The following is a 14,441-nucleotide window of genomic DNA, read 5'->3' as shown; positions in this document are numbered from 1 at the left end:
CACAATCCAAATTGAGGTCGGCATATGCTTATGCGAAGGATCAAGAATGTAATGCGTTCCAAAGCTTCCATTCTCTATGTTAAAGATACCAATGTCCCGGCGACCAAATGGGAGATGGTGAACAAAGTCAATATAATCGTCTGTGTAGTATATGGAATTTGGTTGACACCCGGGCCAGTTGGAAGATGAAACACAAATTGAATGGTTATCTCACAAAAACAGACTGTCTCCACATAAGCTCTTCATTTCAACCCGCTTAGCAAAACCCTCTTCAGTTTGTTGTAAAAGTATCTTGAAAACCTTAGACACTGAGGTTGCAAGCTGACCATCTATATATTTTAGATACCTTTCTACAACAAGTAGATTTCCGCTAGATGATTCCACGAGATATATCCGCATTTGATTGAACCTATAAGTCTGCGGCAGTGTAATTACTTTCTGTTGGGGAACCTTACTCTCCCGAGCACTTCTATTGAGATTAATCATTTTGATTCTACCCCAAAGATCAACAGCAAGAATCTGACCTTTATAATATATGACATCTTCGTAGGCACTATCGAATTTATCTCGATCAGTATAAGTCCAAACTTTGTCTCCTGGCTGAATGAATGCCAATCTTCCATTAATATTATCATAGATTGCGGAAACAATATAGTCATTAACCGATAAAGCAGGGTCAGCTAACAATGCAACCTTCTTAACTACAAACTCAACCTCAACTTGAGTTGTGTCATCATCGGAATCGTCATCGCTCTCATAACGTTTGAATTTTGAGCGGTCAATAACCGGAGGAAGCTCAATGGTGGCCCCACAGAATGGGTTGATTAGGGTTAAGGCAAAAGATTCTTCAACGGTAAATAACTAACCATGTGAGGAACCACAAAACCTCTTTTTGTAAGGTACTTGTAACTGAAAATCATATAGTTTATTGTGAGTAATGCTGTATAGACTACGTCTTTCCTCGCTATTATCTTCTGTAGGGACCATCAACAATGGAACTTGTTGATTCTTTTTAAAGAATTGAACTCTGTTCTGTATTGCTAATGATTGCCATTCTTTACAGACGGCACCAAAGCGAATATAGTCGGAAAGAGAAACTAAATTGTCTAGAATCATATCCAGTAAGTGATTTGGAAGCCAAGCCCAATTGGACTGCGATACTGAGCCCATATCCAGAATCAATAGCACTGCAATGACGACAAATCAAAAAAATTGATTGGCAAAAATTCGAATGGGATAATGAGATTCCTAAACTGAATGATTAAATAAAATAATAATAATAATAAGTTATAGTTGTAATTTTCATCAAACAAATTATATACATATAATACGTAAGAAACTATAGCCAACTTAAATTTGTTGTTATCCATTTATATAAAAAAAGAAAAAAGAAATAAAAGAGATATTTACATGAATTTAATCAAGCATATGAATACATGGCAGAATAATCGTAATTTCAGCCAATATATGAATCTATATAATCACAATAACTCCTGAAGCGACTCAAACAAGTAAAAGAGAATCAAAAAACCAAAGTGAACTAAGTGATATATTAATATGACAGGGATGATAGTGATATATATATATATATATATATATATATATATATATATATATAAAGTGTTAAATGACAGTAGTATCCCTGTTATTCCTTGCACGCTTTCTGGCTTCTCTATCTTGTATCTGTATCTAAATTGTGTTCAATTACATCAGTAATTGGGTTACAATTTGTGACAAGTCTGATTTCATAGTATGGAGTTGGTTTGGCTATTTTTCCATGAAATATTTGTGGAATAAATTTGATAATCAAGAATTTTAAAGAAAATATCAAATAAAAGGTAAGTTTTCATATTATTTATATTAATAAAATACTATTTTTTAATTTCTCATATATTTATTGACGAATTTAAAAGGAAAAATAAAATTTAAAGGGCTAAGAGCTCTTTTCATGCAAAAGAAAATAAAGAAATCATAAGGTAAAGAAAAAAATTTTGTTAGGCCTAAACCCAAAAGTTGAAAGAAACACAAAAAAAAAAATAAAAATAAATAAATAAATAAAGAAAAGGGAAACTAAAAAAAATTACAATACGTATATCTATAAGTATATGTGATCGGTAATTTGATGGATACAATTGAATTTTTATTAGAAAAAGTATTTGAATGACATAAAATAGTAGGCTTTTCTCTTATTTTGTTTAGTTGAATAAAAAAATAAATTTTTTTTTTTTTTTTTGAGGGGAAAGAGTTTTGCACAATTTAACTATGCTATATATATGCAAAAGAAATAAAATGTAGTTGCATTCATAATTATGTCACGTAAGCAGAACGTACCTTGAATCCACAAAGAAGAAAAAAAAAAGAAGTCAGCAGAGAAATCTGATAATATATTAATAATTGAATGAATGATCCTAACTGTAGTACATGTAATTATAATAAAGGAAATTCTAAAACAGGAAGGAAACTAGCAGCGTAAGGAAACTGCTCAAAAATAAATTTGCTCAGAGGATTCTGTAAAATAAGGAAAGAAACCTAATTATTAAAATAACAAAAGAAACTAAATTACTAAAAAGTTTAGTGGTTTAGAAGTTAAATAAAAAATAATTTTAAATTAAGACTTATTGCCTTATTGGTCTTAATGAAAAGTCTGAACCATGAACGCCCATGGGATTAGTCCAAATAATGGGCTTCAGTAAGTTGAATGGAGGGCCCAAAGGCATAGTCTCGACTCCTTAGCTTTGATAGGACTTTAAATATGGGCTAACATTGGACTTCGTAGATAACATTGCTAAGAAGGTATGAAGTAAATCAGGTGTACCGTGCCTCGATTTCATTGAATCTAGGTCAAAGAAATCCTTCCAATCAGAGCTTTGACAAGGAACTATTAGTTTCACAGTTCTATACTGCTGTCAATACCATAAGACACGGGCATATCTAGGGGGTGGACTGGAGCCTATCCCAAAATAATTTATTATTAGTATTAACCTACTAAAAAAAATATTAACCTTATCACATTGACAATTCCTAAATCCGCCCTCGCCGTTATTGACATGGCACCGAACTATGTAGGCAGTAGCAATAACATAAACATTCTTCAACCAAATGGACAATTTGGAACTCGTTACCTAGTAAGGATAACAAACAACTTCCAGCTCCCCAAATTGATATGAAAAGTTATTATTTTTGCTTTTACTTTCATTTCCTAGATTAATTGATTCTTTAACAGGGAGGCAAAGATCATGGTAAAGCCTGGCATATATCCCTGTTTTATTTGAATGATGTTTGGTCTGGTTTGGTGGAAAATAAAAATAAGGGAACAAAGGAAAACATAAAATTTCTAGGTCTCAAGATGTCTGTTGTCTGTCATTTTTAGCTTTCAAAATTCTTAAACTTCACTGTATAATATTACTTTGGGATGTGAAACCATGAAAGCAGGTCTCCTTTGTAGAAGTTACTCAAAACACATTGTATCACAAAACAATTTCATAGGCACAATGTTCACACTCATATACCATGAATCACAACAAAATCATGTATAAGAAAAGACATGTCTCAAGTCTCGAGAGGCATTGACATCCATTTTAAGATCTGAAAATCAATTTAGTAATTAAGAAATTCGGTTTAGTTGATCCTCATCAAGCTAAATTGAAATGAAATTATCACAGTAGCTTACTTTTTCAGAGTAGATGGTTGCTAACATGGTAATTAGCTTGAATCCACAAGAAAGAAAAAAAAGAAGTTGCAGAGAAATCTGATAATATATTAATAATGGAATGAATGATCTACTTTGCAGTATACGTATTTATAATAAAGGAAATTCTAAAACCTTAAGAAAATTAGCAGTGCAAGGAAACTGCTCAAAAATAAAAATATTCTGTAAAATAAGAAAATAAATCTAATTATTAAAATAAGGAAAGAAACCTAATTACTAAAAAATTTAGTAGTTTAGAAGTTAAATAAAAATTAATTTTAAATTAAGACTTATTGTCTTATGGTCTTAATGAAAAGTCTGGAACCTTGAACGCCTATGGGATTAGTCCAAATAATGGGCTTCAGTAAGCTGAATGGAGGGCCCAAAGGTATAGTCCTGACTCCTGAGCCTGATAGGAGGGCCCAAAGGCATAGTCCTGACTCTTGATAGGACTTTCAATATGGGCTAACATTGGACTTCGTAGACAACATTGATAAGAAGGTATTGAGTGAGCTCGGCACACTGTGTCCCGATTTCATTCTATTAATAGTATATTTAAGATGGTATTGTCTATCTTGTATATATATAACTTTGCTTTATCTTAAATTCATTACAGTTCTCATTGTTTTTGCATACTCGTACTTACCTTGATCAGAAACGCTTAAAAAATATAGCAACTTTGTCAACAAAGAGTTTATACTGTTTTCAATAAAAGAACTTCGATGGTCAATTCCTTCAATGGTTGAGGTCCTGAAACTAGGTCAAAGAAAGATCTTTTTCTGTTCTTCCAAGCGGGGCTTTGACAAGGAACTATTAGTTTCACCATTCTACTTATCATGACAATTATGATTACATTGATTAAGAGAATGAGCATACTACACTCAACACCTTATTTTCTGTAATTTTTCAATTGTCCGATTATGTAGGGGCATCCCCTTTATAAGTGTTCAATTATCATAGTATGTAAGGGCATCCAAGGGTGGCAAATAGACAATTTTAGCCTTCGGATATGCCACCATTTTCACACTTGTTTTTATTTATTTATTTATTTATTTTTATCTCTTCCAGAAAGTAAAGTATTTGTATATACGTTGAATGTACAGATGGGCCGAAGCCCCAAAATAAAGCCCAAGAGACACCCTTGAGCACCAAACCAGCCCATACCCAAAGGTAAAGCAAAAAACAAAAACTTGCCCTAATCGTTGAGTAAATATGCCAACCACAATCCGGTGAGTGAAGATGGGACTAAACTTGCCCTAACATTGTTCAATGTTCTTAGAAATACATCTCTGGTGCAATGAATGTATAATAAAGATAATGTTCTTATTTAGATTTTTTCATTGAATATAGTTAAAAATGTCATTTTACAGGCAATTAACAATCTAACTTTTAATAATTTAGGGGATTAGCTGCTTCAATAGGTAGCTAATCATGCAAAAGAACACTTTTTCAGCTTACACGTTGCCACTAAGCATATTTGGACTCTTGTTTTCGGCTCAATGGATGAGGACTCAATTGGTTTGGGATAGATGTTTTTTGGACTATGAGCATTCCACAAGCTTGCTCTTCCGGGTAAATGAATAATAAAACCAGAATTTACAACACACAGCCTCAATACTAAGAAAACATGTCAATTCATTCATATATATGGATGTGCACACACACACACACACACACACACACACATACACACATATATATATATATAGAACACTTATTAGCTGGCTAGCATTTACCTTTGATGTTGCAGACAAAGACTCATTCTACCTATTTATCCTCTAATAGCTTAAAGCAATTACTGGATATAACCGACTGCAGTGATCCAATATGACACAGTAAATTACTGAATATGACCGACTACAGTGATCCTTTACATGGTGAGGACTCTTATTTCCAACCATAAAGATAACCTAGGACTATTTATTTGTTTGGTTGTTTTGAAATAAAATGGAAATATGTCCTAGATCATGTTTATGATTTTTGTTTGAATCCTTTTCATTTGAAGAGTTAAAAGAGAAACATTAAGCATGGTTTTTGTATGAACTCTTTGCATTTGAAGAATTTTTTTTTTTTTTTTTGAAAGTTAAATTCAATTAATAAGAAACGGAATAGTATAAGACTAGCAATAGCTAACCAATGGACCAAGGAGGCCCGGAGATACAACATACAACGGCCCACAATACAAGGATCAGAAATGGAGCCTAAAATGAGGAACCCCACAATTCTAATGAAGACGAGAAATGCATTTTGGGAAGGGATAATTGGCTGCAAGAAGGGAACTAGATATCAGTTTATGGCATTGACTGCGTTGACCGACGTTGACTTTTTCGGCCGAGGATGCATTTTGCCTACTTTTGAGGTAAGGGTCTTCTAATGTTTCGATATTTGTCTCTTAATTGAGTAATTCTATCTCTACTGCAAGTATATTTTGAAGATTTCTAAATTTTGAAATGAAATTGTTGCCTTGTGTATGTTAATAATGTGTTAAGTGCCTCAAACATAAATTGCTTTCAATTATGTGTTAAAAGCATGCTTAACTTTGTTTTATGGAAGTTGTGTTAATGTATAGTTGATAACATGATGTTGGCATGTATGTGACCCTTTACTGAGCATGTTTATGGCTAATTCTTGTGAATGCCTTATTTGAAATAGTAATATGAAGGATGTTCATGTTATAGTGGAATTATGAAGTATGCCATGTTTATATATTAATGTTGTTTCATGAATGAAGGTGTTGCATTGCATATCATGGCAAGAAAGGGGTTTTGAAAAGGTTTCTGAAAAAGGGAGTTTTATAAAAAGGAAAAGTTTTATTCGAAAGGTGAAGTTTTCCTAAATTAAACCGAATTTCGCGAGTTCGGGGCTAGCTTGACCTAGAGGGAGCGTGACCCGGTGTAAGGCGTGAAAAAGTTGATACTAGGCCCTTTAACGGTTGTTAGGCATTACCAGAATTGGAACTAGGGATAGCTATCAATCTCACCTTAGTAACGTCAATTAGCGGTTTTCGAAAAGTGAAAAGTGGATCGTTAGACACCAAGTACGGGGCAAGGTACATTACATTTCATATCATGCATGTCATTCGTTGGAATGTGGTTGTTGGTTCGTTTATGTTATAGTATGATTTGAATTCCCATTGCATGACCCCAACTTCTTTTCCATCCCATACATGTTATGTGGCTCAAGAGAGTCCAAAGCTGATGCCTTAGGCAACTTCTACTGAGCCGTTGTGCTCACATCTTATTTTATTACATTTTTCAGGTCACGGAAAGGAAGTGACGGACGACGCTACTCCATAAGTTTGAATGGGGTTAGTGGATTGTTTTGACATCTTTTATATTAGTGATCTCAGTTTTTTGTATAGCCTTGGGATGACACATATATTATGTATCGACCTTAGAATGAACCATAGTGCCCTTAGACGACTTTGGGTATGGGTAAGGACCCGGTTAGCAATTCGAGCCCCCGGTTTGGGTCGTTACAAATATATATATATATATATATATATAGAGAGAGAGAGAGAGAGAAAGAGAAAGAGCACTTGTTAACTGGCCATCATTTACCTTTGATGCTACAGACAAAGACTCATTTTACCTATTTATCCTCTAACAACTTAAAGCAATTACCGAATGTGATCGACTGTAGTGATCCATTATGACATAGTAAATTACTGAATGTGACCGACTGCAATGATCCTTTACGTGGTGAGGCCTCTTGTTTCCAACCATAAAGATAACCTAGGACTATTTATTTGTTTGGTTGTTTTGAAATGAAATGGAAATTTATGTTAAATCATGTTTATGGTTTTTGTTTGAACCCTTTTTCATTTGAAGAGTTGAAAGATTGAGCATGGTTTTTGTATGAACTTTTTGCATTTGAAGAGGTTTTTTTTTTTTTTTTGAAAGTTAAATTCAATTAATAAGAAACGGAATAGTACAAGGCTAGCAATAGCTAACCAATGGACCATGGAGGCCCGGAGACACAACATACAACGGCGCACAATATAAGGCTCATAAATGGAGCCCTAAATGAGGAACCCCATAATTCCAATGAAGAAGAGAAATGCATTTTGGGAAGGGATAATTGGTTGTAAGAAGGGAACAAGACATCAGTTTATGGCATTGACCGCATAGATCGACGTTGACTTTTCCTGTTGAGGATGCATTTTGGCTTGTTTTGAGGTAGGGGTCTTCTAATGCTTCGATCTTTATTTCTTAATTGAGTAATTATATCTCTACTGCAAGTATATTTTGAATATTTGTAAATTTTTGAAATGAAATTGTTGCCTTGTATATGTTAATAATGTGTTAAGTGCCTCAAGCATAAATTGCTTTCAATTATGTGTTAAAAGCATGATTGACTTTGTTTTATGGAAGTTGTGTTAATGTATAGTTGATAACATGATGTTAGCATGTATGTGACCCTTGTAATTGATGGCGTCAAGCAATATTGGTAGTTGGTCACTGTTGTGGTGGTGGCGGATTTGATGATCTTGGCTTGGTCGAAGTTGGTGACTTCGACAATTGCTCCGCCCCGAAGTTAGGGTGGTATGTGTGTGGGTGCGGTGGTGGGTGCAGTGGTGGTTGTAGTGGGTGTTCAGTGTTGTGTGGTGGTGTTTGTGTGGGTGTGGCGGTGGTTGCAGTGGGTGTTGTATGGCAGTGGTTGTGGTGGTGGGTGTTGTTGCGGTGGCGGTAGCAGTAGGTATTGTGGTGGCGCGCGGTTTAGGCAATGGCAGTGGCGTTGGTGGCATGGTGGATATATATATATATATATATATATATATATATATATATATATATAATAAATAAAAATGGAAGGATGAAGGAAGAGAGAATGGAGAGAGAAGAGAATGAGAGAAATGGGTTACTAAGGTTAGAAGGGTAATTTTAAATTTAAAATTGGTCAATATAAAAAATTAAAAAAAAATTTAAAAAGGGCAAAAATGTCAATTCATTACTATTAGGGTGTCTTTAGTAACTATATGAAACTTGAGGGGGTGTCACTATCCAAAAATAGAATAAATTGTATAACTTGTATTTGTATGTTCTTCTGACACACCTTAACGAGTATTGTTGTACTTTATCTTTTTCTTAACATTTACACCAGATATTCCAAATCGCATATTTTCCTAGATAAACTTATTATTAACCACTCCTTTATTTATTTATTTATTTATTTTTCTTTTTTGGTCTTGTCTTTCCATGTCATATGAAACCAAGGCACACAAGTTTGTGTTTGTGTGTGGTGCGTAGGTTTACACAAATGTTTTTTTTTCTTTTTTTTTCTCTTCTTCTCTTATTTTCTTTCTAAACCAACTCTTCCTATTTAAACTTTTACCCACTACAAATCATTACCACTTAAATGTAACCAAGTATTATAAATAAATAAATAAACTTTTTTTTGGGTTTTTACAAGTAAAATGGATCATTTCACGAGTTACTCTTAACAAGTTAAAGGGTAAATTAATCGCTTTTTGATACTACAATAGTTTGAAGGGATGTGTTTGCAAAACTTTTCAAACCTAAGGAGTCAAACAACACACACGTTGACTGTCATCCGAATGAAATTGACCAAAACGTTAGTGTGTTAGTGCAATTAACCAATATTTTTTTGATATCATTGTTAATTTTGTATTTCATTTTTACTATTCACGTGTGTATATTAATTCTCTCAATCAATAGAATCAAAAAGTTTCCTTATACTGTACATCACTCGTTCCGTTTCTTACAATACACTCTCCCTCTTATACTTCTCTCTCCGCTATCCTAATTACAAAAGAACGGTATTTATATTCAGATTATTGCTTTCCATAATATTGTTAATTTTGTATACATTTACAGTGTTGTTGCTTAATTTGCCTTTTTGTGGTTATATCAATCTTGCATTGTAATCAGATTACCCTTTTTTTTTCTTTTTCTTTTTCTTTTTTTTTTTATCAATTTGAAGGAACCAAAAAAAAAAAAATCTCTGATAGAAAACTTTTATAAGATATAAAATAGATAGAGCAGAGCTAGAGGTTAAATTTGTTGTTAATATCTATTTCATTTTTATGTTTTATTGAACTCCCTGTGTTTAAGTTTCATTGTTTATTTTTGTTTTCAAAACTTGTTTTATTAATTGTATTCTTATAGTGGTAATTGAATTTTTAGTCTGTCCACTTCGAACTCCAGTTGCTTGATAAATTGCTATTAGTAGTTGAAGATATCTATTGTTTTCAAACACATGTCAGTGTTTGTGTTATTTTTTTGACTTATTATGATTTACAATTAAGTCTAATGGCTTAAAATATAAATATTAATTTTAAATTTAATATTTATTTAAAATTAATATTTATATTTTATGATTGAAAATAACTTAAATGAGAAATTGCAACTTTTTAAATTTTATTATTTACTTTTAGAAATTTGTTTATTGCTAATGAATGTGAAAAAGATATCACATTTTATTTCATAAATATTTAAAATTTAAATTAGTCAAAACAAGTTACTAATTAATTATTCAATTACTCAAAACAAATTGCTAACTAATTACTCCGTATTTGTAAAAAGGTTATATATATATATACTATTATCTATATCTATCAATACTATTATTACAATTTCAGTATTTTAGTAAGTATTTATAAATATAAAAAGAATTTTTAAAAGAGTTTCTATAAAACTCTAACACAAAATTTCTATTTAGTATGAGTTTTTATTTTTTCAATTAATATAAGGTGTTTAAAAAAGTTTCTATAAAAATACTTAATAATAAAAAAAATTAAAAGAGTTTCTATAAAATTCTAACACAAATTACCTATTTAGTGTTTAGAAGAGTTTCTATATAAAAAAACTCAAATTACTTATTTATTATGAATTTTTTTAATAAAATAAAATAATTTGAGTTTTTTATATAGAAACTCTCCTAAACACTTAGATAAGGAAATATAAATATATACGTCATAGTAGAGTTAGAAGTTTTTATAAAAACTTTAAACATAAATTACCTATTTATTATGAATTTTTTTAAAATTAATATAAGGTCTTTAAAAGAGTTTCTATAAAACTCAAATTATATATTTATTATGAATTTTTTTAATAAAAATAAATCAAATTAGATAAGAAAATTTATAATTTAATATTGTAATGATTTTGTAAATTGTTATCATTATTTAATCTTGTAATCTATTTATCTTAATTAATATATCAATGTAATTATTTTAATAAATTAATTTTAATTATCATTGAGAAAATAATTATTTTATTATTTTATTGATTATTAATTTAAATTAGATTTTACTCACTAGTTATTATTAAAAGTTTAAAGAGTTTCAGTATTTATTTATTAATATAAAAAAATATTTTTTAATTGATATAAAAAGAGTTTCTATAAAAAATTAACACAAATTAGTTATTTATTATGTGTTTTTATTTTTTAATTAATATAAGATGTTTAGAAGAGTTTCTATAAAATTCAAATGACTTATTTATTATGTGAGTTTTTTAATTAAAAAAAATCTAATTAGAAAAATAATATATAAAAAATAAATAAATAATTCATATTTTTTATTTATTTTATTTTTCTTATTATTATATTTTCTTGAATTTTGTTAAGTTAGCGATAATGAGTCCTCCACCTGATGATGGCCCATCCTTAGCTGTATTTATTTAAATAATATTGAATCAGTTCATGAAATTAGATTGAAAAATAACCAATAAATCTAATTGTTGATTTTGATAAAATAAAAAAATAGTGACGGGAAGGAAAAAAAAAAAAAAAAAGTAACCATTAAAAATTATATCTTTTGACATGAAAAAAAATTCCCAAAAAAATATATTTATTGAAGAAATAATCTCTTCTGTCAAGATCAAAAATAAATAAATAAATAAAAAATAAAATGTAGTAGTACGAAAAGAGGAGCATTAAACATATATGTTTTTTATCTCTATCAAATATATTATCTCTTTTAATAATACCTCAAAATATATATATATATTTATATATATATATATATATATATATATATATATATATTTTGAGAATAAATTATTTCTTTTGAGATAATTCATACAAAATTACCAGTCAAAAATTACAAAAAACAATAAAAAAAAAAAAATTAAGTGAAAAAAAGTTAAATTCATATAAAAAGACAAAATTACCCTTTAACATTAAATTCAGATATATTACAAAATATACGACCTTGAAACAACGCAATAGCCCCTTATTTTTTCCCTTCTCTCTCTTCCTATCACACTATCTATGCTTCTCTCTCTGTATCCCCTAACAGATACGCTTGTGTACGACACCGCCACCAACACCGGCTGTAGCACAAATGTAGATGAAACCATAACCTCTTCTCTAATCCCCAATGTTACCGCTATAAAAGTTGCCAATGCCCAATAATTCATCTCGTTCTCTCTCCTCTCTGTCCTCAACACCAAAGACAACCGGCAATTTTGATTCATTCACAAAACAGATAAAATAAAGAGGTCAAGAGATAGAGCACATGACAAAAATGTCTAAATTTGAGAGTGATTCATTTGTTATTTTTTTTTTTATATACCTCTCTCCACTCTCTCTTCTCTTCTATTTTCTTCTTAGTTTATATAGAGAAACAAGAAGAAGAGAGCAGTCTATATCAATCCCATCTTTTTCCAGCTCACTCTCTTTCTTGGTTACCATTAATATTAGAGAACCCATTTGGAGTTCATTTGCTAAGACAAGCCAAGAACATGATTGTGTGGGTGGTGGCGGCGATTGATGATTTGGATTGTGTGGGTGGTGTCTACGGCGGCGATTGGTGATGGACTGTGATTAGAATTGTGTGGGTTTTGGCAGTGGCGGCGATGGGTGGTGGCGGTGGGCGGCGATTTTGTCGTGTGCGTACATACATACATAGAGAGAGAGGGGTTTGGGTTTAAGGGTCTGGGTTTGATCCAAGTATTTAACTCAATCAAAATATCAATTTTATATAAAAGGTAATAAAGTCAGTGTGTGTTTGTCCATTTTTTAAGGGTCTCTTTGTTCAAAAAATCTGTTTGTCATTTTGCTAAATTTCATGGGTGCGATTATACTTTACAAAAAAATAAAAATAAAAATAAAAAACAAATAAATAAAGAAAAAGAAGTAAAGAAATTATAAAGGGTAGTTATGACATTATAAATTAAGGATGATATATTAATATAATCACGCCAACCTTATATGTTCTTTGTATTAAAATATTATATTACATTACATTTATATATATATATACACACACACACTTTAATATTAATATTATTAACTTACTAAATAAGAAAATTAAGTTTTTTAATATTACATTAAAGAGTTTCAGTTGAAAATTTTAAAATCTATACAATATTTTTTTTTCTTTTGTCGAGTTTTTTTTTTCTTTCTTTTATAAATAAATTACCCAAACACAGTTTTTATCCCTTAGTTTAATTAGAACATAACCTCTACGGAGTATAACAATAGGTAAGTTTTTAAATATCATCTCAATCAGTTGAAATTTTACATAAACTATACAATTATTTTTATTTTCTTTTTGCCAGTTATTTTACATGTTTTTGTCCTTTAGTTTAATTAGAACACAACTTCTATAATAAATTAAGTTTTTTAACTAATTGAAACACAAACTCTATAATAATAGGTAGGTTTGATAAGTGTAGATATTAAAATAAAAATTATCGTATACACACGTCCATATATATATATATATGCCTACACGTAAGAATCAAGACAGGAAAGAGAAGAAAAGTTTTAAATAAATTACCCAAACACAGTTTTTATCCCTTGGTTTAATTAGAACATAACCTCTATAATAATAGGTAAGTTTTCAAATATCATATCAATCAGTTGAAATTTTACATAAATTATACAATTATTTTTATTTTCTTTTTGCCAGTTATTTTACATGTTTTTGTCCTTTAGTTTAATTAGAACACAACTTCTATAATAAGTTAAGTTTTTTAACTAATTGAAACACAAACTCTATAATAATAGATAGGTTTGATAAGTGAAAATATTAAAATAAAAAATTATCGTAATTATATAACACACGTCCATATAAATAAATATATATATATGTATATATATATATATATATACACGCGTACACGTATGAATCAAGACCTGAAAGAGAATAAAAGTTTTAAGGGTATTTTTGTCCTAAAAGATAACTTTTTTGGTCTGCCATTCGTTAACGAAACAAGTAATTAATAAAGTTGAAATGGCCAATGACTTTGGCTTAATTTTTCTTACCATTCCTCTTATTTCATATATATATATTATAATTTATCTATTCCTATAATACATTTAAAAAATAATAATTATACCTTGACTAATCCTTGTTGTATTAGAATTCTTAGAAGTTTTTCCTTTATTCCTTTCTTGATTAGGGGAGGAATTGTAAGCATCTCTCTCTATATATATATAAACACATCGACACAGCTTCATAAATCTCACTGTACTCATTGTTAGTTGTGGAAGTTATTATTGCATACTTTGGTAAGATCTTTAAACTATTCATATTCTTTATTTTCGTTCTCTTTTTTTATGTACTTATTCCTTTTTAAAATTATAATGCTGTTTCTTATTGTGTTTTTACCTGCTTGCTACTATTCGATCATGTATTTATATTCATATGCTAAAATAGTTTCATATATAATTATACCATCAACTAATTGTATCATGTTATATAAATAAAATAAAAATACTTTGAAAAAAAAAAAACACTTTGCATCAATATTAAGGCTTCTGCCATGAAACACAAACGTCT

At 30.0% G+C, this 14,441-nt stretch overlaps 1 protein-coding gene across 1 annotated transcript; it reads right to left on the bottom strand.

Annotated features, from left to right (window-relative positions):
• Positions 1–210: 210 nt before the first annotated feature.
• Positions 211–12,072, bottom strand: LOC132270273 (F-box protein SKIP23-like). Its single transcript, XM_059771460.1, has 3 exons — positions 11,919–12,072; positions 954–1,187; positions 211–845 (listed from the first exon to the last, which is right to left on the bottom strand). The coding sequence occupies exons 1-3, from the start codon at positions 12,070–12,072 to the stop codon at positions 211–213; spliced, it is 1,023 nt and encodes a 340-aa protein (XP_059627443.1).
• Positions 12,073–14,441: the final 2,369 nt, after the last annotated feature.

This window comes from Cornus florida, unplaced genomic scaffold (assembly GCF_030987335.1).
Source record: "Cornus florida cultivar Cherokee Brave unplaced genomic scaffold, ASM3098733v1 CherokeeBrave_3.0.0_Hap2_Chr08, whole genome shotgun sequence".
Lineage (NCBI taxonomy): Eukaryota > Viridiplantae > Streptophyta > Magnoliopsida > Cornales > Cornaceae > Cornus > Cornus florida.
The sequence above is the reverse complement of the archived record's forward strand: the minus strand, read 5'-3'. Positions and strand labels throughout refer to the sequence as shown.

Bases quoted from the DNA above. Each gene is read 5' to 3' on its own strand.
- LOC132270273 (XM_059771460.1), bottom strand. From the start codon at position 12,072: ATGAATTATTGGGCATTGGCAACTTTTATAGCGGTAACATTGGGGATT. The intron at 1,188-11,918 runs GTGTGATAGGAA...TCGTCATTGCAG, and splicing joins CAGAGAGAGAAGCATAGATA to TGCTATTGATTCTGGATATG. The intron at 846-953 runs GTAGTCTATACA...TTACCGTTGAAG, and splicing joins AGATAATAGCGAGGAAAGAC to AATCTTTTGCCTTAACCCTA.